General features: G+C 34.5%; 1 protein-coding gene and 1 pseudogene across 1 annotated transcript; both read right to left on the reverse strand.

Moving 5' to 3' along the window:
- Positions 1-2,693: 2,693 nt before the first annotated feature.
- Positions 2,694-7,069, reverse strand: LOC142631422 (chaperone protein ClpB1). Its single transcript, XM_075805588.1, has 7 exons — positions 6,867-7,069; positions 5,091-6,268; positions 4,782-4,963; positions 4,069-4,691; positions 3,697-3,976; positions 3,409-3,606; positions 2,694-3,206 (listed from the first exon to the last, which is right to left on the reverse strand). Exons 2-7 carry the CDS (start codon positions 6,238-6,240, stop codon positions 2,904-2,906), a joined length of 2,736 nt encoding a protein of 911 aa, XP_075661703.1. The 5' UTR covers positions 6,241-6,268; positions 6,867-7,069; the 3' UTR covers positions 2,694-2,903.
- A 5,843-nt stretch (positions 7,070-12,912) lies between these two features.
- LOC142630880 (UDP-glycosyltransferase 83A1-like) lies at positions 12,913-17,386 on the reverse strand (annotated as a pseudogene).
- Between the last annotated feature and the right edge of the window lie 6,566 nt (positions 17,387-23,952).

Below are 23,952 nucleotides of genomic sequence, written 5' to 3' on the forward strand. Positions count from 1 at the left end.
TAGCCAATTTAATATATACAATTTTGTACTCTAAATATATAATTAGTGTCTGTTTGACATCAACTTATAAGCTCAGCTTTTAATTTTTTTTAGCTTTTATTTATAGCATTTTAAAACCTTATTTTTTCCTTTTTTTCTCACTTCTTCAAAAAATTTCAAGGTACAAATATACTTAAGCATACTTTCAGCAAAAAACTAAACAAGCTATTTCTAAATGGGCACTTAATGTGTTGTGCATGTGCACATGTCTATTTGGGAACAACTTATCTAACTTTTTGTTAAAAGTGTGCTAAAATATACTTGCACTTTGAAATTTTTTTTGAAAAGGAAGAAAAAAGGGAGAAAAAAATTAAAGTTTTAAAAAGTATATAAAAACTAAAAGCTAAAAGCTTCAAACATACTATTTGTGTACTACATATGTAAGTGTATAAACACACATGCACACATGCATATCCGTCCTATGAATTTTGCAACCCGTGAAATCAAAATCCTTAACTCCTCCACTGGCTATGAACCATGAAAAGGGTCCTAAAATGTGTTAAATATCTATAGCATTCTTAGTTCTTACATAAAAATTGTGTAAAAGTCAAAGTACAATATGATGCACAGATGCTAAGCTCTACTGGAGTTTTACAGTGAAAAGAAAGCAAAACTGTGTCTAAATTTTACAATAGAAATCTTGCCCAGCTATCACACAACCAAGAGTGTTTGAGAACTGTGACCATAGGGGACTACATTAGACTCTCTCTCTCTCTCTCTCTCTCTCTCTCTCTCTCTATATATAGAGGCAAAGTTCAGAGAAAATTCAATTAGATTTTATAATTGAAGTCTAATTTTGTCTCATGTGTTCTAAATTATTTATTTTTAGAAAGTTTTATTTTTTAATTTTGCAGTCAAATGTGGGACCACATCATAAATATCCATTCGAGTGAATTATTACATACAAAAATCAAAGAGTTTAGAATTAATGAATATAAAAAAATTTAAATAAATAAAAAAATGGACAATTTACCTTTTCTACCTAATAATATTCTTACAAGACTTTTTAAAGAATTAAAAAATATATAAGAATGACTATCAATACTATTTAAATTATATATGTAAGAATTATATTATGCATCTCAATTTATATCTTTTAAGTATATTTATACATATACATGGGGTTACAAGCTAGTATTAAATAAAGAAAAAAAACTTCCTAATTGCGAATCTAAAAGTGTAGATTCTTCCGACCATAAAAATTCTCTCTAATTTAAGTGATTTAGAATAAAATTCCCACTTAATTAATTTACTAAAAAAATTAAGAAAGCCTTAAAAATAATCTTTATTTACAAAGAATGAAAATAACATGAAAGATCACAAGAAAACAAAAATAAAAGTTTAGAGTATCCCTCCATACTATTTAGATAAAAGGGTAAAATATTACTCCTATCTCTAAACTCTACCTAAAAGGTTTTTCGTCCCTAAATTCATTTTTCATCCCTAAGTCTTTTGAATTTTAGGGACAAAAAATAAATTTTTAATAAAATTTAAAGACAAAAATAATATTTTAGCAAATAAAGAATTGTTATCAATAACTACTTTATTAGAGCATATTAGTTTGTCTAAATTTTTTTTGTCTATTTTAGTATAAGAAGTTACTTTTTCTATTTTACGTAACTACTTTTACAAAACACTCACATCAATCGTCGACTTTACATTTCATTTTATTTAATTACTCATATTCATTCTTTTTTTTAATACTACTTTTGTCATCTCAAGTCTCTCTCTCTCTCTCTCTCTCTCTCTCACAGGTGAGAAAAAAAATTAAAATATTAGAATAGAAAACTACAGTAACTATGTATAAATTATAAGGTTATTGTAGCAACATTAGCTTAATGAGAGAATTTTGAGATTAAGAGGGCGTTTGGATAAACTTATTCCTGCGTCTGCGTTTAAGTTTTTTTTTTTTTTTTTTTTTTTTTTCCTCCAGCCGCAAGTGTTGACTAATTCTTCTGTGAACAGTGCATTCGTACACTGTTCACGGACCCACAAATTTCACTTTTCAGCAACTTTTTCATTAAAAATAGGTCCCGCGGTACTATTCACACATTTTAAAATTATTTTGCTACAGTGTTTTCAGTTTTCAGTTTTCAATTTTCAGCAATAAGTTCTATCCAAACGGACCCAAATGTGCAAAATTGGGCACTTATTCTATTTTAGATTCATTAATGTGAATGCTCTAAGTACATCCGACAATGGAGTAACATTTTACCAAAAGAATATATAACACCTTTGGCTGCTCTGTACATGCTCACCAATAGCAAGAGTTTTCATTTGTGCTCCCATGTGTTCTTTTGCTGAATACAAGTACTAATCCTCATAGAAAAGCATGATTTTTAAATTGGGCTTCGGGTAACTGCGATCCTTCTTGTTTGTGATTGCATAATTAGTCTATATTTTTCCTTGAGTATGCTGATTTCTGAAACATTGCTAAAACACTTCCCGATGATGTTTCCTTGGAAACAGGTGTCTACAATGAAGTTTAAGGAAAACAAAGAGCTAATGGCAGTCTGAGATCCTAGTCCCAAATTTTTATGGTTTAGGGTCGACTAGATGAGAATTAACAATTTCTTGTAGATGAGCATTAACAATTAACAAAAATAGGTAACATTCTCAAATCTCAATAACCAAATGAATAAAGACTGAGCGAATAATAATAAAACAAAGGGCAATTTATATATTTCAGTAGACAATACATGGGAGGAACTCCCCACTGTATTTCATCATTCAGCAGTACTTTAAAACAAGGAAAAACAAAAACCAAAAAAGACATTCAAATACAGAAACCGCAAAATGCTCATTTACTATCCCCTTCAGGGATGCATAGGACTACACACTTTTCTTTTTCCTAAGGAAACGCTTTACCCATCCATCTCATCGTCATCATCATCATCAATTTCTTCTATCTTCATCTTCTTTACTGCCTGAGCAGCATCACTTCTTGCCCCATTAGGGATTTGGATCAAAACATCTGATTTTTGACCAGTGGCTGCATTAACCAACCCTCCATTCTTCTCCACCTTATACGCCAATCCACTCCCATTAGGCCCAGCATCTATGTACACAGTTGAGTTTTCATCAATATCTTCCCTTATAAGCATTTTTGACAGCTCTGTCACAACCTTCTTCTCCAGCCACCTCCTGATAGGTCTAGCACCATAAACCTGAACGGAAAAAAAAAATACCATTAAGTATTTCTTGCTAGCTAAAAGCAAACCAGATTTAAGCGGGACACAACATTGACAACTCAACATTGACAGCACCCTATTGTCTACTACCATTAACAGCTTGTGAACTCAAAAGTAGTGAAAATAAAAGTACTGAGAAAAGTTGTGTCTTTAGACTAATTGGAAAAGGAATACTAACCGGATCATAACTTTCCGCTAATACAACGTCCAAAGCAGCATCAGTTACAGCCAAGGCAACTCCCCTCTCAGCAAGCCGACTTGCAACGTCCTTCATTTGTAACCGAGCAACCTTTCTCAGCTGCTCATGTGAGAGAGGATCAAATACCACAATCTCGTCCAGCCTATTTAGCAACTCTGGCCTGAAGTGCTTCCTTACCTGTCAAGTAACAACAAAGGGATTACTACCAATTTTAACATAACAGAAATATGTACATTTATTTGTTAAGTATTGAAAGTAATTCAATACCTCCTGCATTACATGATCACGAGCAACTTGCATTGAGACCTTGCCCATTAGTCCAGAAAGTAGGTGCTCTGCTCCAAGGTTTGATGTCATGATAATCACAGTGTTCCTAAAATCAACGGTACGGCCTTGGCCATCGGTTAACCTTCCATCATCTAAAACTTGGAGCAGAGTATTAAATACAGAGATGTGTGCCTTTTCCACTTCATCAAAGAGTACTACACTATAAGGCCTGCGCCTCACGGCCTCTGTGAGCTGTCCCCCTTCCTCATGTCCAACATACCTGAGATTTGCAAGAGTAGAATGAGAGTAAGAATCTACTTTCACATCATAAATATATAAAGACTGGTTGAATAAATATGCTAAGACACTTACCCTGGTGGAGCACCAATTAACCGTGAAACTGAGTGTTGCTCCATATACTCAGACATGTCAATCCTCACCAACAGATTTTCATCATCAAAGAGTTGCTCAGCAAGAGCCTTTGCAAGTTCAGTTTTGCCAACACCAGTTGGACCTAGGAATAGGAATGAGCCTGTTGGTTGTTGAGGCCTTCCTAACCCAGCCCTGGACCTCAATACTGCCTCAGCAACAGCACCAACTGCTTGATCCTGTCCAACTACTCTCTTGTGCAACCTCTCAGCTAGACCAATTAACCTAGCCTTCTCATTCTGGCCTAGCCTTGTGACAGGTATGCCAGTCCAGCGGCTGACAACCTCTGCAATATGCTCTGGGCCAACAGTTTCTGTTAACATCAAGTTATCATCAGCGTTTCCTTCAAGCCGAGCTATAGCAGCTTCCACTTCCTGGATTGCCCCATATTTCAAGTCAGCAACTCTAGCTAAATCATATCTTCTTTCAGCCTCTTGTACAGCAAACAAGAGCTCTTCTCGCTTCTGCTTTAGTCGTCTAAGCTCATCAATCCTTTCTTTCTCCTTTTTATATTTCATCATCAAAGGTTGAAGCTTGTCCCTTAAATCATCAAGCTCTTTCCGTACCTATAAGAAGGACAGCAGATTTAGAATGCAAATGATACATAAAAGCAACCACAAGTATGTTCCAGATGATCTTTGAAAACAAACACTTACTTCAACAAGACGGGCTTTACTAGCTTTATCCTTCTCCTTTTCGAGCGCATGAAGTTCAACTTCGAGCTGTATTCGCTTCCTCTCAAGGTTATCAATTTCTTCAGGCTGGCTATCAAGTTGGACTCTCACATTTGCACATGCTTCATCCACCAAATCAATCGCCTTATCAGGGAGATGACGCCCTAACCAAAAAGAAAACACATACATCAATATCTCAACTTTGAATAAGACTAACTAATGAAAGAACACATGTCTAAAAAGGAAACCAACACAATCACACTAAGTCATGGTAGTCTTGAAAGTACATACCTGTAATGTAACGGCTTGAGAGCTGGGCTGCAACAACAAGAGCCCTGTCCTGAATCCTCACACCGTGATGACCTTCATACTTCTCTTTCAAACCTCGAAGGATACTTATTGTGTCAGCAACACTAGGCTCTGCCACATACACCTGTTGGAACCTTCTCTCAAATGCAGCATCTTTCTCCACATATTTCCTATACTCCTCAAGTGTGGTTGCACCAATGCACCTTAGCTGCCCTCTCGCAAGCATTGGTTTGAAGAGGTTTGCAGCATCCATAGACCCTTCAGTTCTACCAGCACCAAGAACAAGGTGAATTTCATCAATGAAAAGTATAACTTTTCCCTCAGCCTCTTCAACTTCTTTCAATACAGCCTTCAATCTCTCTTCAAACTCTCCCCTATACTTTGCTCCAGCTATCAATGCTCCCATATCCAATGCTATGAGTCTTACTTCAGCAAGATTACTAGGGACATCACCTCTCATAATCCTTTGAGCCAAACCCTCCACCACAGCAGTTTTACCAACACCAGGCTCTCCAATAAGGACAGGATTGTTTTTAGTTCTCCTTGAGAGAATTCGAACAACTCTCCTTATCTCCTCATCTCTGCCAATGACTGGATCAAGCTTTCCTGCCATCTCAACAAGGTCCCTTCCATAAGTCTTCAAAGCCTGAAAATTGGTATCCCCGGAAGCGCTCTCCACCTTCCTTCCTTCCTTCCCACGAAGCTTCTCGACCTCTGATTTCACTTTCGCCGCAGGAACACCGGCTTCTTTCAACAAGTCCCCAATTTGAGAATCCTCAAGAAGGCCAAGAATCAGCTGATCAACAGCTAAATGCGTGTCCCCACGTGTTTTTTGCGCTGCTTGGGCACGGCGCAATACTTTGATTAGACTTGTGCTGGCTGGAACCTCATCTGGGGGAGGAGACTGAGATGGGAGTTTCTTCAATGCCTGGCTGAACACTCTCTCCACTGCCTTGGTGGCATCTTCACCACCAGCATTGGCAATTGCTTGTTTGAAGATGCCATTAGCATCGGAGATCAAAGCAAGAGCAAGATGGAGAGGAGTGAACTGGGAATGCCCACCAGTCGTTGCTAACTCATTAGCAGCGAGTAAAGTCTCATTGGTCTTGTGGGTGTTCTTCTCAGGATTCATCTTTTTTGCTTCTTAGAACCTATAACGACTTCAAAATATAAAAATCACTATTAAAAACCTTTGTTACCATAACATCAAAGCCACAAGGAAAAGAATTCATATAGAAAAAAAAGACGAAAGCTTCGCAACCAAAAAAGTCTCATATGAAACGGAAAATTATACAATACCCCACTCGAAACATGCGATACACACCCATCCACATACACATAGCCAAAAATTGAATGTATTTAGCTATACAAATTATCAAATCAACAACATAATAAATAAGTAATAACTTTCCTAATTGCTTTTCTGTGTTCTGTTTCAAATATGACACCCCAGTTTGTAAGAACTATGCATTTTGTTCTGGGACCATGACAATCTGAATTCTACTAAGCTATGCATTGTCTACCATTCAATCCTTAACAAAAACAAAACAAAACAAAAAATCGCAGCATATTTTTTCCCAACAACTTCAAATTAGAACCGAATCCGAGGAGACAAAAAAAAATAAAAACACAAGTACAACAGCATCCCAGAGGCATTAAGATACAACAACAGAGAAACTAAAAAGACCCATCAGAGTTACACAATCATAGATCAAATTTTCAAAAAAAAAAAAAATAAACAGAGAGTATTACCTTTACCTTTTTAGCAGAGAGATACTGAAATTCGTTGATGGGTATGTAGAACTTGCTCTTTGCGAAGAAGATTTTTCCGCTATTCTGGTTTTGCAATCTCTGAAATCTGTCAAGCAACAAAATTGTTTGTTTTTGTTTCAAAGAAAAGAAGGAAATTATGTTGAAAATTTGTGCGTGATGTTTTTGTTGTAAGAACAGAGTAGTAGTGAGGAGAGGAGGAGAGTAGAAGTCCTTTATGTTAATAGGACAGAGACATCTGGAAGGTCGTGGAAGCGGTGCCAGGTGGCGCTAGAAACTACTAGATTGTGCTAAAACTTTCGGCCACCAATTGTTGTCTGTTAACTATTTTTTTTTTTTAAAGTCTGGAGGTTCTATCTCACTTTTTCTGCTTTATTCTATACTTTATTAATAAAAATTTATCACAAACAGAAGATTTAGATTCTTTTTTTTTTTCACTTTTAAGTTCTGGTTGTCCAAGCATAATTATTATTTTTTTGGACCTATGGTAAATTAATAATTTGATTGGTAAAAACAAAAGTATTATAAGATTTTTTCTGTTAGTAAAAAAAAAAATCTCTTACCTTTTTTTTTTTTTTTTTATGGGGTAAAATAATAACATTACGGAAAAACCCTTTATGTTATGTGAGTCCTACGCATGTAAGATCCACACGTGATGGAGAGATGGGTCTCGTATTTATTGAAAAAAAAAAAAAAAAAAAAACTTTTATGCTATGAGACTGAGACCTATATTCCAGTGATATATGAGTCCTACGCGTGCGAGACTCACATATCACTGAAGGATAGGTCTCTTGCACTTGGTAAAAGAAATATTTTCTTCATTTGATTGATAGTAGACATTATTTTTCATATAAGGAATTAGTATCCAATGATTTTTTAATCTTGACTAGACAGTGGCTTCAGTAATTTTTTAAGAAGCATAAATTATATAATTTAATAAAAAGAAAAATTCATATATTAACAATAACAACAATAAAAAAATACGTAAATACATCAAGTCTACAATTGTCTTCTACGATTTTTTATATTTTGAAATCGTTGCATGATAGTCTCATTATCAATGTTACAAGCTACATCTCTTTCAATGTACACAACTAAACAATCATTCATCCACTGAATAGAACAAATTATTGAACAAAATTTAATTTTATTGGTATAAAAAAATGAAAAGTGTTTCCAAAATTTTTTGAAAGGGTAGACAAATAAATTTTTTTAAATTATTATATATATATAAAAAAAAAAATTCAGGTTAGGGTGGTCCACCACTTTGTCCTTAAGGTGGTGCAGCCCCTGTGACTAGACTGTTTCAAAGACTTTTATTTTATTTTTTGAGCAAAGTTAAATTTATAATATTTGTAGTCATTTTATTATTTTACTTTATATAAATATTAGATTTCATTTGGTAACCGGAAGTCGCTGGATTTTCCTAGATTGTCCACTCGCCGCGGCAGGGTTTGTGTGCAAGTCAAGAAATTCTTTCTATTTATTATTATTATTATTTTTTTTACAAAAAATACAAATCACACATGTTTTGTCTGTTATGTATAAAAATATTTTATTCCTAACATTTTTTATAGGTATTAAATCCTTATCATTTGACATCACGTCCATAGAGCATTCACATTTGAAAATTGCATCATATCCTATTTTACCATTCCAAAAAACTATTTTATTAATTATACTATATCATTTTACAATATCCCAAACATTCTAAAACTCAATTTTTTTTCCATTTTATTTAAATATTCTTTTTTATTCCTTTTTTTTACTATTTCTCTTTTTCTCTTCCTTTCCTCTCTTTCTCCCTCAACCTCTAGCACCGGCCACAACAGATAAAACCAAAATAATTCAACACACAGTCACCCTCATAGCCACCACACCACCACCAACACACAGCCACCCCCACATATCCCAGCACCACCCACCAGACCATCATACCAAAACCAAAACCACATTAAAAAAAAAAAAAAAACACATCAGAGCATCAGTTCAAACCAAGCCAAAACCCCACCATCGAAGCCACCATTAAACCAAGCCAAAACCGACACCGATCAAAGCCACCATCGGAGCCACCATCAAAGCATCAATCCAAACCCAAAATCCAAAATTCAGCTCCGATCCAAACCAACCGGCCACAACCGATCCAAACCCACGCCGATCCTGAACCCAAAATCCAAAATCCACCAATCTCCATGATCCAGACCCATTGGCCACAATCGATCCAAACCCACGCCACCACCTGATACACTGATCCACCTATCCAAACCCATCACCTAACCCACAACTCCAAACCCACCACCTGACCCACGACCCACACAGCTCACCGATCCAAACACAACCCACCATGATCTCCAATCTCCGTTGATCCACGCTAATCCAAAATCCAAAATCCACGCTGATTGCCATGCCGTGACCACGAACCCAACCCAGCTCTGGTGCAACTTTGAACGAGAAAGTGATGTGATATGAGAGAAAGAGTGAGGACTGAGGAGGGAGGAGCCCTGTGAGAGAGAGACTAAATGAGAAACACCATCCACAGAACTTGTGGAGAATCGCACTATAGAATCGCATTGAAGAATAAAGTAATGTTTTTTGGTTTTACAATTGAGCTACAGAGCGATTCTACATTTAGAATCGCATTGTAGCACAATTGCAAATTTTTTTTTTTTGCAAAAGTGAGCTTTTACAAGTCCAAATGCTGGCTTTTTTGTGCTTTAATGCTAAATTTTCTCTACATTTTCCATTTCCAATCCCTAGTGCGAATGCTCTTACATCCTTCATTTGTTTCCCTGTGACCCTCATGGATAGTTGACACTTTAAGCCTATTCTATGGAGTGTACTATTCACAAGCATGCGTAGCTTGTAAGAAGCACACGCTGTATGAGATTTTTTTTGCTCCTAATGGAATAACTATTATTCTATTAATAAACTTATTAACTGAAAACTTATTATCCATCTCAATATTTCACACAACATTTTGATTGGTGTCACTTTAATACCCAATAAATAAATATTTAATAATTTTTTTATTTGAAAAAGTTTCAACTTATGGTGTTTGCTTTTAATGATAGTTTTTCATCATTAGACCAAGACATCAATAAGATTTTAGTGTAGACGGAAATTAAACTCAAATCTCTTATTTAATCATCAGAAATTTTATCAATTGAGCTAATTAGAACCCCATTTAATTAGAGACGAAACTACTCAAAGGGGGGCCATGGCCTCCCCAACCTTTGAAAAAAAATATACTAGTATATATTTATATCAACAAAAAGAATTTTAATTTTGGCTCTAAAATTTATATAATTGCCCCCCCCCCTCCCCAACCTAAAAAATTTACAAATTAACCCAAGAAATTCAACAAATAGATAACAAGAAAAATCTATAATAAATTCACATATCCGGATAATAAGAAAAATATTTGGACAAATCATATATCCAGTCTAAGCAAAAACAATAACAACAAATCAATTACAAATCCTAGCAAAAAAAAAATTACAAAAAGCCAATAACCTTTACCCAATTTCTCCCTCTCACTTGAGAGCTCTATGCTCCTTTCAAATGACTCCACCGAGGATATGCCACATATTGATGCTCCATGACTTACGAAAATCTTGATTATAAAATCTTATTATTGATTTTTTTCAAAAGAAAAAAATACAAATACAAATAATAATTAATAAATTAATGTTAATAATGCAATGCTGTCAACCTCTAATATTAATATTCCAATTTTTTAAAATCTTTGAATAAAGAACTTCGGCCCCTCTAAGTTTAAATCTTGGTTCCGTCCCTGCCTTTAATAGCACTATTGATTGAAGCTAGTATTGGGGTGATAATTCGTGACTTATGGTCCGTTTGGATAGAACTTATTGCTGAAAACTGAAAACACTGTAGCAAAATAATTTTTAAATGAGTGAATAGTGCTGTGGGACCCATTTTTAATTTTTTTTTTGAATAAAGTGCTTGTGGGTCCCATGAACAGTGAAATTGTCTCCCGCACAATGAAATAACGTGCATGAATAGTACAGTTTACTGTTCATGGACATTGAGGAAAAAAAAAAAAGAGAGGAGAAAACGCAAAAACGCACAACGCAGCAATTATCATCCGGATCCAAACGGTCACTTAGATGGTGAAACAGTAGCAACAATAAGCCAAAAATTAGCACAACCTTCATCGATTGAAGTAATGGAAGCTATATAGCTGCAAGGCAAGTAAATTAATTTTGCAATTGAGGTGGATATTCACAAACTTAACACTGATTAAAATTAAAAAAAGATGAATACAACCTATGGCCATATTATTAAAAAAATCAAGACAGTTAGCCCAAACATTCAAACTTTTTCGCTTTACTCGTGTGCAACGGCAAGGAAATGTCATGACCTATTCTTTAGCAATTTATGCTTTGGATGTTGATTTTGAAGCCTAGATGGAGTCTGTTCCATCAAGATTAACAAATGCTTTTATTAACTATCTTTGATTAATGAAAGTTCACTTATTCATTTCTCCAAAAAAGAAATTACACAACATTTGAAAGCATCGTGTTCTGATCTAATAGGGGGAAAATAATAAATTTAAGGATACCCAATTTCATAACATATTGAGGTGATTGATTATTAGTGGTGAACAATCACTTTTATATAGACACCCAATTACTAATTTGAGCAATTGGGTGAACGAAAAACAAGGCACAACATACTTTATTAGAAATTTAAGTTTTTGTTAATGATGATACCGAGAATCGTCAGTAAGCTACACGGTCGACACGTGCTACAAGACCTGCACAATACAAAGCGAAAAAGAAGACCTTACAAAGAGTATCGGTGTGGTACCAACCAAATACCCTCTGACGGTCAAGTTAGAGAATTTTCACAACTCTAGAGTGCTAGAGCTAGAGTGAATTATGCGTACCTTGGGTTGTGAGGGTCTTGGGGTTTTTATAGTAGCATAGGGTTGATATTTGTTTCTTGACTTAGAAGATCTTTCCATGTGAGAGAGATCTTTCTTGATTCGTGCATCCTCTGGAATCCTTTCCTTGTAGGAATCTTTTTGATTAAGGTTTATCGTGGGGCACAAGATATTTCCTTATATCTTGTCAGCTTCAAGTTGTGAGCTACTCATTCCGTCTATGTCTTTGGGTCGTCTCATAAACACACCAAGAATCTTGAGGGTTACCCGTCAGCTTTGGGATGGACCTGTCAGCTTTGGAATGGACCCTCCAGCTTTTATGGTATCGTTTATAAGCGAGATCGTCAGGTCCGTCAGCTTTAAAGAGAAGGGACCACAATATTACTGTTTAAGAAAAGCCAGAGGAGGTCTCTTAGTTACAGAGAAACTTTCATTAGAGCATTACATCTTATTATCAATGTACTCAATTTAGATAAAGCATCTAGACATAGGGTTTGGGCATAAAGTAAAACCTATCATTGCTGCATATAAATTACTATTAGTATAATCTTATATTTTCTGTAGTTTGTTTTACTTAGAAAAATTTAGGGCTAATAAAGTGTGTAATCTTTAAACTTGTCTTCTTATCAAGTCACTACAAGAAAACTGGGTTTAGGTCGCGTTTGCAAAACATCGCAAAAAACCAAAAGAACATCGTTGTAGACACAAATGGCCTATCGCAGCTTTTTTTTTTCCGTGACGTTCAAGAATGTCGCAATAGGTCTATTGCGACATTTGACATTTTTAAAAACATCGTCATAAGCATTTGTGACAAAAATATTGAAACTCAGCAACCTCTATCAATATGTTCCCTTGGGCCATAACTCACTCACCATAAGCATTTTTAAAATGACATATTTCACTCTCTCAAAAATCCTAGACACCATACATTTGTTCTCGCCCTCTTTGGGGAGGAGGAGGTTTTGGTTTGGTTTCTTGTTGAAACTAGTTTCAAATTAGAAAAATACTCCTATATTCATTTTCATGGTCTTCACTGCTTTGCGTTTTTCCAAGCCAAAAAAAAAGGTCTTGTAATAAAAACCAAAATAAAAAACTATTACCTAAAAGTTGATAAGAATTAAGAACAATGAAAAAAAAACATAGATAAGAACAACAAATCATAACATATACCGTATAAAAACACACTTAAAAAAAAAAAAAACTCTTTTGAGCACCCTTAATGCTTTATTTGCTCAATAAAGCTTTTGAAATTCTTAAATGAAGATCCGCCATCAATTACACTCTTTTTAGCCATTTCCTTCAGTTTCAGTGCATTAGTTTTTATACCATCATTAGAGAGCAGTATTTCTATTTTTGATTTGATTTCATGCCTGGTGATAAGCCCATTTTCATCTGGGGTCAACCCCAAACCAATCTTCCAAGCATCACATATGTAACTCTTATTATGGAATTGGTCTGTAAAGAAAGGCCAACATAGAAATGGGACTCCCATGCTTATACCCTCCAAGGTTGAATTCCATCCACAATGGCTTAGAAAACATGCAATAGAAGGATGGTCTAACACCTTCTCTTGAGGTGCCCATTCAACAATAATTCCACGATCATTTAGTCTTGTTCTAAACACAAGCAAGAATTCAGCAAGTGCTCCATCTGTTATGTCTGATCGGACAACCCACGAAAATGGCTTGACTAAGAGTTCAAGACCAAGTGCTACTACATCAAACTGTTGCTGGCTGAAGGTTGCTAAGTTGCCAAAAGCAACATATATGACTGAACCCATAGGTTGTTTATCAAGCCAGCTTAGACAAGTTGAATCTTGGGGCCAAAAGCTTCCGGCATGATTGCCCAATTCATTACCCAAAAGTAATGGGCCAACAGGTATGAACCCAGGAATTAAATCTCAAACCGGTAAGTCAAGCTCATAGAATGAGTTGCAGAGAAGCCAATTGCATAGTCTGACATAATGGTTCATTTTGAAAGCATGAAATTCAAAAACAATGTTTTGTGTCTTTGAGTCTCCTGGACAGCTCCAAGGCAAACCACTGCTACTCCATGCTGGGATATCCTTTGACAACCAAATCAAGTTGTTTTCTCTTGGAGTTCCTATAGAATGGTTCAATTATTTTGTTTTATCAACATTAAACAAGTACCAACTACCAGTCTACCAATCATGTGTGTGTGTGTGTGTGTGTATGATACATAGAGGGCGTTTGGATTCCACTGAAACTGCGTTTTGCGTTTCAGCGTTTTCAGTTTTTTTTTTTTTTCCAGCCGCAGTTGTTGACCCAGTCTTCTGTGAACAGTGCATCCGTGCACTGTTCACGGACCCACAAATTTCACTTTTCAGCAACTTTTTCATTAAAAATGGGTCCCGCGGTACTATTCACACATTTTAAAATTATTTTGCTACAGTGTTTTCAGTTTTCAGTTTTCAGCAATAAGTTCTATCCAAACAGACCCATAGTTAATTGTTAAATATTATAAATAAAAGGCCAAATTAGAAAATTTATGGATAAGAACATACCATGATAAGATCCCTTCCAATTCCCTCTTTTTTCCCAATTTAATTAGAATATGATTAGGGAAGATCACACCTAATTTATTAGGATTTGTTTGGTGTTGGATTGCTTTATAATATATAAAATAAAATAAAATAAAAAAGAAGGTGAGTGTTCAATAATTCTACTACTATAGTGGGAAAATGAGGGTTTCAAAAGCTTGGCAACCCTAGAGGAAATCAACAAGCAGTCAAAAGGCTATCATTTTATAGGGAAAAAAAATTTTCTTCTTCTATATTTGAAACCAACCAATCTCCCCTTTTTATTTTTCAAAAATGAAGAAACACCACTATTTCGTTATTCCCTCAATTAAATTTAATAAAATCTTTCAATTCCGAGAACATTCTATAGTGCAATGTCCAACATACCCTCAACTAAATATAAAAGTACCCCAAACTCAAATCCAATCTAGGTAAACTTAACCCAACTTGGGTAAATTAAATCCACGGTAAAACTACACTTGTTCAAACTAGCCTCCACCGACCCAATAGACACCAAATCCACCTAAACCTACCTCAAGGAAATCTGAAGGAAATCCACCTGTGGACTTAACTATTAGTCAAGTGGACTACTCTGTTTGTGAATTGGTTTTCTACTAAATTATAGTCTAGAAAGTACAGACATTTCATTTGGGGTACCATACCATGTCAGACACAAGACACATTTGGAACACTTTTTGCACCCTTGACCCAGCCATGTCCTATTTTTTTTTTTTTTAATTGCAGGATACGAGAGGGACACTTATCTTTTATTTCTTTTTAGTATTAATCTTGAACACTTATCTAGTTTTCTTTTATTTACTCTTTTAGATCCTATCCTTGGTTTTTATTCTAATTTCTAAACATCATATATTATTCGGAATTCACTTTATTATCATTTATTTCTCTTAAATTGATATATGTTTAATTGCTTAACAATATTTAATAATTAATTAATATGCATATTCAAGTCCTAATTTTTCAAAAATTAGCGAGTCATTGTGTGGTACCCGTACCGTATCCAAATCCGTACTTCATAAGTTACAATGAGTATCAATTATTAAAATCGATCAGGTTACAAGATGAAATCACAAAGGTCGGATTTGTGTAAGGCTTTAGGTTAAACCAAGGCTCCACATTGCTACTTCCACCAAAAAAAAAATGTTTTAGCCTTTTTGTACCCTTGCGTATAATTATATATGGGCTAAAATACAAATTATACTCCTAGATTTTGAAAGTCTTTGAATATTACATCCTAACCCCTCCATCCATATTTTCCATTAAGTGTCACATAAATTTAGTAATTTACTACATGTGTTTAATTTGTCTAATAAAATAATGTCACATAATTTTTGTAGCTAGAAAACTTTAAATAAATAAAGTGATTTTAATTATCCCACAGTGGCTCAACAAAAGCTAGCACAGAGACTACATACTACAAACAACGTGTCAAATCAATGTACATAAGATAAGAGTAGATGGAAATATAGGATCGGTGTCATAAAAATTAGAGAATTAGATCCCAACTAGATTGTTTAAACGGCAGGTTCCTTGTTTGGTTGTTGGGAAAATGTGGGAAAATGAAGGATATTGAGTTTTGAATGAATGAATTATGGGTTTTTAATCCTAGTTTGCACCTGGGAAAGCAAACTAAAAGAAAAGAAAATTACCAAAATAAACTAATTCTAAATATTTTATTTTATTTTATTTTTTAAACTAAGGACATTTGGCAGCTTTTAATAGCATAAAATTTAATATCTTAACCATTAGTTGTGTAAGAAATATATATATATATATATATTTTTTTATTCACTATTTAATTGTATGGATTATTTTGACATAATATCAAAAGGTTAAAGAATAAACTAACACATTTGAAATATTATAGACTAAATTCATAATTTACCCTAATCTTAATAATTAACAAAAATATCGTCTTATATAATATATATTTTATGATAATAGATGAATAATAACATTTTTAAATTTATGTTCCTTCAAAAAATAGTAATAATAATAATAATAATTTCTGTGGACAATATATATCTTATTATCCTTAATTATTTCTCCTCTCCTTTCCTGTTCCATATATTAAACATTGAAGATGCTTGATCATGAGTTATTCAATAAGCTCCCAACATGTAAAGCAAAATCTATTTGATAACATAAACTAGTTGGAATTGATAAATGGCAGCGAGCTAGATTTTACCTTTAATATCTATAATTCCCTCCTCAATAAGCTTCGGAATATGTAATGCAAAGGCCAAGTTTGCCGGTCCAGCAGGCCAAACTGCAGCCCTTTTAATTCCCATCTTCTCAGCAACTTCTAGTGCCCACCCAACCATTGTATCAGCAATGATACAACTGATCTGATCATCATCATTTGACTGGTTAATTTTCTCAATCAAGTCCTTCAAATGGCCTGGCATCACTTTTTCAACACTTTCCATCAGCTTAGGAGTATCATTTCGATCATCCCCAGGTTCTAGTCCATCTGGGATTGAGACCAGTCTTATTGGGCTCTTCTCTTCACTCTTCACTGCCATTGAAGCTGTGAGTTTTGCATGTATGAATTCAGTGTTAACAAATGTGACATTGATCCTATGATCAACGATCTTGTGTGACAACTTCATTAGAGGGGCAACATGACCCTGTGCTGGAAATGGGATGACTAGCACATGTATTGGTTGCCTCTCCAGGACACCTTTTTTTTTATAATCTGCAAACTCATTACTGGAAAAATGAAGAACCACTTGGATAATCTGCCTTACAACAATCCAACAAAACAGGAGGCAGATTATCTTTATGGAAGAAAAAAGATAAACAAGATCTAACTGCAAATCTAGCTGCTTTGTGAGCAACACTATTGCAGGACCTCTTAACCCAAACAAAAAAACTAGATGAGAAACATTCCACCAGAGCAAGGATGTTACAACGGAGTGTGAGCAGAATCCAGGGGCATGGGAGGTCAAGATTGTTGATAGCATCAAAACAAATTTTGATGACTAGCACATGTATTGGTTGCCTCTCCATGACACCTAGGCCACAGATTATCAAAGCTTTGATCTTTCTTTTTTCTTTTTTTTTTATTCTTTTTTTTAAGATAGAATTTCTATTCTAGTCTAATCTAAGTGTAAATGTGTGTAAAGCTCCCTTTTGAAGAGTTGAACCTTGGCCTTTGACCCTCACACTCCACAAGTATTTATACTTATGGAGTGATTATCGCACCAAATGTGTGGGTGGTATCAAAGCTTTGATCGTAAAACACATTTATGTCGGTCATTTTGTTGATTTGCTCAATGCCAGCGTATGGCTTGAATTATGCCACGTTGACAGCCCGACAGGTTTTGTTTTCTTTACTTTGTACGTAGTAGCAAAAGTTTATCATGGTGGACCATATAGAACTTTTTTTTTTTTCTTTTTTTAAGTAAAGGCGATAGGCTTAGGTTGCGTTTTCAGTGTAAAACATTTTTTGAGGTGAAAATATTTTTTGAGGTGAAAATATTTTTGGGAAAGAAAAATACTTTTTAGTGTTTGATTGCATTTTAAAAATTATATTAGAAAATAATTTTAAGTGTTTGGTCACATTTTAAAAATTATATTAGAAAATAATTTCAAGTATTTGGTAACATTTTGAAATTGTAAATTTTCTACTAGTTTTTCACATTTTCTCAGTCATTTTCTCAACTTCCAAACAAATTTTATAATAAAAAATTGCAATATATAAACTTTTAAAGTAACAAAACCATTCTCAAAATAAAACCGTTTGGTCAAACTGAGAGAGGGAGGAGGAAGAGAAAGTGATCGCAAATCGTGGGAAAAGGAGAGGTAGATCAGTCATGGGTGGGTCATGGGCGACTAGACCGGTCTAGCGACGGCAGGCTTTAGGCGGCGCCGAGATTGAGACGAAAAGAGTTTGATCTAGAGGGCGACGGCGGCTCGATCTTGCCAGCGTGAGCTCTTTGGCGTGATCTCGTTGGCGAGAGCTCGGCGATGCATCTGGGCTTGGGGCAGCGGTCTGAGCTCGACGGCACGAGCTCAATCTCTCTCTCTCTCTCTCTCTCTCTCTTCCGATGTCTGAGTTCGGAAAATATTTGAAGGTAAAATAGAAGTGTAAAATATTTTCCGGGTCAAAGGGCTTATTTTACGGTCAAAGTTTATGATTTTCTATTTGACTTTATTTTACAGGCCCTACCAAACACCCTGTTGGGTGTAAAATATTTTCCGAAATTCATTTACACCCAAAACAAACGCAACCTTAATATTTGATAGTTTGAAAAGGAGAGGAGTGTTAATTGAGAAAGATTTCATAACAAAGGCAAATCACACAGATGCTGCCTTTCCCATGAGTCATAGGATCCTTTCCCGTTTCTTTAGCTCATGTATGTGTATATATCAGTACCTATTGGATCTGTAAATGTACTATAAGGGTCCGTTCAGTTAGAGGAGTGAAAAAGTTTAAGGATAAAAAATTTTGGGAGGATGGAAAAGTGGGAGGATGGAAAATATTTAGTTTTTCCTCTTGTGTGTTCGGTTGGAGGGGTGGAAAAGTAGGAGGGTGGAAAACTCTTTTGTTTGGTTGGAGAGAAAAAGGAATGGAAAGTGTAATTTATATAAATTGACTATTATACCCTTGTTATATAATATGTAAGAAATAGATTTATTTGTACTTATTAAATAATATAAAATTTATCACGTTATATATATAAATTTATATTATTTTTTTATTATTATAATGTAAAAATTATAATAGTATACATATAAATTTAATTGGGCAAATGATTTTGTAACCAGCAAAAAGGTGGTTACAAAATCAGGTCACTTTGAAAAAAAAATAGATCAGGTCACGTTGAAAAGAGAAAGAGAGAGAGAAAAGAGAACGTTGAAAAAAAAATAGGTGGGAAGAGGGCATTTTTGTAAAAGTGCTACTATAGCACTTTTCGTCCTAGATTTTCCTCCCTATTTGGGAGGGAAAAAAAATGTGGGACCGGAGAGAAAACTTTCTCCCAAGTTTTCTCTTCTTCCTATTTTCCTTCCCCAACCGAACAATGTAAAAAAATATTTTTCATCCTATTTTCCTCTCTCTATTTTCCATCCTTCCTATTTTCACCCCAAACGGACGGACCCTTAAAGAAAAAAACTTCTGCAACATACCTATTTTATTATGATAGAATTGATGAAAGACTCTTGAAATTGACTTCAAGATTTTATTATGATGGAGTGTTGGAGCATTTTAATATTAATCAATTAAAATGAATACATATTACAATGTAAATGTAAAAATGTGAAAATGAATATGGAAGATGAGGAGTTAGTGAAAATATTTAATCTCACATTAAAAATGAGAAAGATTATTTTGTTCTTTTTAATTGTGGTTATTAATGGACTAATATGAATTGGGTCAGATACGTGCGCAAAGGAAAGATTACAACTTACAAGTCTTAGCCAAGACTTGAATCTCCTAAAAGAGAGAGTGTTTATTTCTCTTTGTGTGTGTTATTTCTATTATTATTGTGTTTACTCCAACATAAAAATAACAGAATTGAGTAGTTAATATATGCTTTTAGGTTAAGTGGTCATATATGTTATATTAATTACTCAACTAACTTAAACTTTAGCTATTGTCCTTTTGTTATGCATGTTTAATGGGTGCTCAAGCTAGGCAAATTAATCAACCTGTTTAATTACACTTAGTTACTAAAAGCTTTCAAGGCAAGAATATTCTCGTTACTCATAAAGGCATCTTTTTCATTTTAGTGCATTAGTAAAGTTTTAGCTACATTCATCAAACCTTTGACTAATGGTACTTTGTTAATTATCTGGGACAGTCTCATAACACCAATCTATCAATATATGTGCCTAAGAACTCTTAGAGAGTGTTTGATTTAGCAAATTTTTTAATTCAAAACTCAGTTTTCAACGACCAGAACTTAAAATTTGTGGGCTCTACCGGTACAAGAATTGTTTGGTTAATTGTCTTATTCAATTCTCATTACTCATGACTATTTTGAGCTATGAGTATGAGAATTGAGAACAACTTTTTGGTGTTTTTTCAAATTTTGAGTTATGAGTTAAGTGGCATTTTGATAATAACAAGTGATAAATAGGAATCATTGTAGAGACTTGTCGCACTCAAAAGTCAGACCAAAGGCTCCTTTTTTTTTTCTTCACGTCATTTTTTTTTTTCTCTCAGCTTCTTCTTTCTTTCTTTTTCCCTAGAAAAAGCTGCATTCCCTTACCCACACGAATTATATGCACGGTGCATTTATCACTGTTTCTGTTGAAGGCTCTACTTGTGCTTTCTTTGGCAGCCCTTTGGGAGGACTAGACCAAAGCAGTTCAGCTAGGACCAAAACTAGGGATGGCAATTTAGATCCGGCCCGCGGATACCCGGCCCGGCCCGACCCTAATGGGCCAGATTTTACCCGGCCCGATAAAGAATAGGGTCGGGTATGGGTTTTTTTTTAAAAAAAACCCGAAGCGGGTTCGGGTTGGGTCCGGGTTTTATAAAAAAATCCGAAACCCGACCCGAAACCCGCCCCGGATAAAAACCCGGTTATGGAGGATAAGACATTTTGTAAGAATTTCTTAGTCTTTTTCATTTGTTAGTTGGAGGATAAGACATTTTGTAATTTCCTAGACTTGTTGGATTTATTTTGTAGTTTTTTAAGTGATTTGTTGATTTAAAATCTTAGTTGTGATTTGTTGATTTATAATTAACTTATAATTTGGTTTGATTTGGTTGCCCTATAATGTGGCCTAAATGGCTTGAATAGGCTTGAATTTAGGGAAAAAATTTAATGGGCTTCAAAAAAAAAAATTTTTTGTTAGGCTAGATTTGGGCCCAAGAAGATAAACGGGGCCCGCGGGACCCGTGGGGCCCGGCGGGACGGGTATGGGCCCCGAAAAAAAAACCCGATTAATAATCAGGCCGGGTCCGGGTTCCGGGTCTTGGCCCGCGGGTCGGGTCCGGGTATGCAAAAACCCGGCCCGAACCCGACCCGTTGCCATTCCTAACCAAAACTCGTCAACAGTTTAAACTCATGTAACTAGAATTACTCACGTAACTAGTAATTCTTTAAAGTATGTTATGGAATGTGGACGCAACAGTACATCGAAAATAGACAGTTTAAAACTCTTGCAATTTGATGTTTCCAAAGGCTTCCGACATCTAAAAAAGCAAGGAGTGCCCGCATCAGACACCACAATCACAGAACAAAAATTATAATAAAGTATATAATCTTTTGTGCCTCAATTGGAAGAGTACATATCAGACAGCCTAGCTGAAACATGTAGTGTGGAAATTTAGTATTAATTAAAGAAACAGGCATACTTTCAGTGATGTTTCCTTGGAAACAATTGTCAACAATGAAGTTTTAAGAAAAAACAAAGAATTAATGGTGTTGGGAATAATACACAAAGTAATAAAGGAAGAATAAGGACAACACAAAAGACAAACAAAAATAGATGATTTGGAGACACAAAAGTGTTACCCTTAGACAATATTTGTCCTCACACTTTTGTTACTAAAGGGTTATCACAAATTTGTTTATAGGATACAACTAAGTTGTTGGGTTCTACAGATAACAATTTTGGAGAATAACCACAAGATTTCAAGTGAACACAAACCTCTATTTATACCCATAGGATTATATTTCATCAAAAAGCACTTATAGAGAGTTAAAATGTTTTATAAAACTGTTCACAAGGCTTGAAACCTCTTCAAACTTTCTGAACAGTCACTAGAAAATTCAATTATTTTGAGTTTCAATCAGTCGAGAGTTCTTTTCAATCAATCGAATAGGAATCGAATAGTGATTGAATCAAGCAAAGACTCCAAGATAGATTTCCTTACCATTTCGATCAATCGAGCAAACGTTTCGACCAATCGAAAATACTAAATTTCGAATTTTCACTTAGAAAATTTTAGAATTTGAATTTTCACTTTATCGACTTTATGAAACAATACTCTCCAAACTCAAACATCATTATTACAACTTATCCATATATATACCTATATATACAACAAATGGCACTCTAGCATTCACAGTGTGTATAATAGAAAAATGTGTAAAATTTACATAGTTTTACCTAAAAATAATTCACATCAATTTATATAAATTTACAAATTTGCTATGATAACTGTGTAAATTTACAAATTTGCTATAGTAATCGTGTAAATTCACACTGGCACTATTCATTTTACATTTAGTTGCTTATTCTTTCTTTACATTCCTCGAGGACGAAGGAAGAAAGTGGACGATGGTTGTTATGTGTGAACTGTGAAGAAAGATAAACAATTTAAAAAAATCAAGAAAAATTAATATTTTAATGAAATATAGTGTAAAATAGATAATCTAATGTAAAGTGTTTTAAAAAGTATGTAAACAGAATTTATTGCACAAGCTAATGCAAATGCTCAATCCTTGTTGCGAATCTTCTGTCTTAAACACCAAAAATAATTGAAGAGCTCACCCAAAACCCTATCCAAGTATGGATCTTGGAAGCTAGTGGGGCAACACAACTCAGTACTCGTTTTTGAAAGCTTAGAGTAAAAAAAAAAGGTCTAATGAAACAAAACTTAAAGCAAGTATGATGATTTGAAACAATTAATGAGTGGAATAGCTGAGGATAATAAAATGAAGAATGTACAGATGGCTAATTTTCCTTGCTTCCTTTTTAACATCCCTTGTCCCTTGTGTGTGTGTATATATAGCTTCTGGGAATCACAGAAGTAGAAACAGAGGTTTTTATCTTTCTTTTGGGTGCAAACATGAGACAGATAGGTGCTATTTAATTAGGTTCTCATTTTATGCTTAGTTAAAGGATTAGGCCGCTGTAATTACTTTTCAGATTAAGTGTGTTGGGATTGCCACAAACTGTGGTAGGCCTAGCCCAACCAGCTGGTACTCATTTATTGGACCTAAGGGGCAAATGATTGTATAAAATATAAATATATTTATGGTGCATTTGGATTGCCGGACTTGAGCATATGGATTTTTATTTAAGTTATTAAAATTCAAATACCTTATTTGGATAATTTTAAAAAATCATTAGATTTGATAAATTCACTAAGGATTTAAGAGATTTAAAATCATTGGATTAGAAATAGCATCTAAAATCAATGGATTTAAAAACAAGGTATTTATAATTTATTGATTTAAAACTCAAATCCAAATCCAAATTCATATTTTCAAACGCAACCTTAGTTCACTAATAGCCCAACCCGCAAAAATAAGCCCTTAACAATTCTAGTCCCAAAATTTTAGGGTTAAGGGTTGGCTAATCTAAGATCCACCCAAACTAAAATATTCAAAACCAATCATTTCTTGTAAATGAGTATTAACAGTTTACACCATGTGGTGTTTGTTTTACACAGTTCCACACACTGTGTTTTTATAACTTGAAAACGTGTCTCGTTATAACACAATGTGTTTTGTAAAACAAGTTTTTTCCTAACAAAAATAAGTAACAATTTCAATAACCAAATGAATAAGCTGAGCTAATTATAAAAATAAAAATATAATAAAAAAAGGCCATTTATATATTTCAATAGACAATACATGGGAGGAACTCCGCACTGCATTTCGTCATTCAGCAGTACTTAAAACAAGGAAACACTTTAGGGA

The sequence above is a fragment of the Castanea sativa genome, chromosome 4 (assembly GCF_040712315.1).
Source record: "Castanea sativa cultivar Marrone di Chiusa Pesio chromosome 4, ASM4071231v1".
Taxonomy (NCBI): Eukaryota; Viridiplantae; Streptophyta; class Magnoliopsida; order Fagales; family Fagaceae; genus Castanea; species Castanea sativa.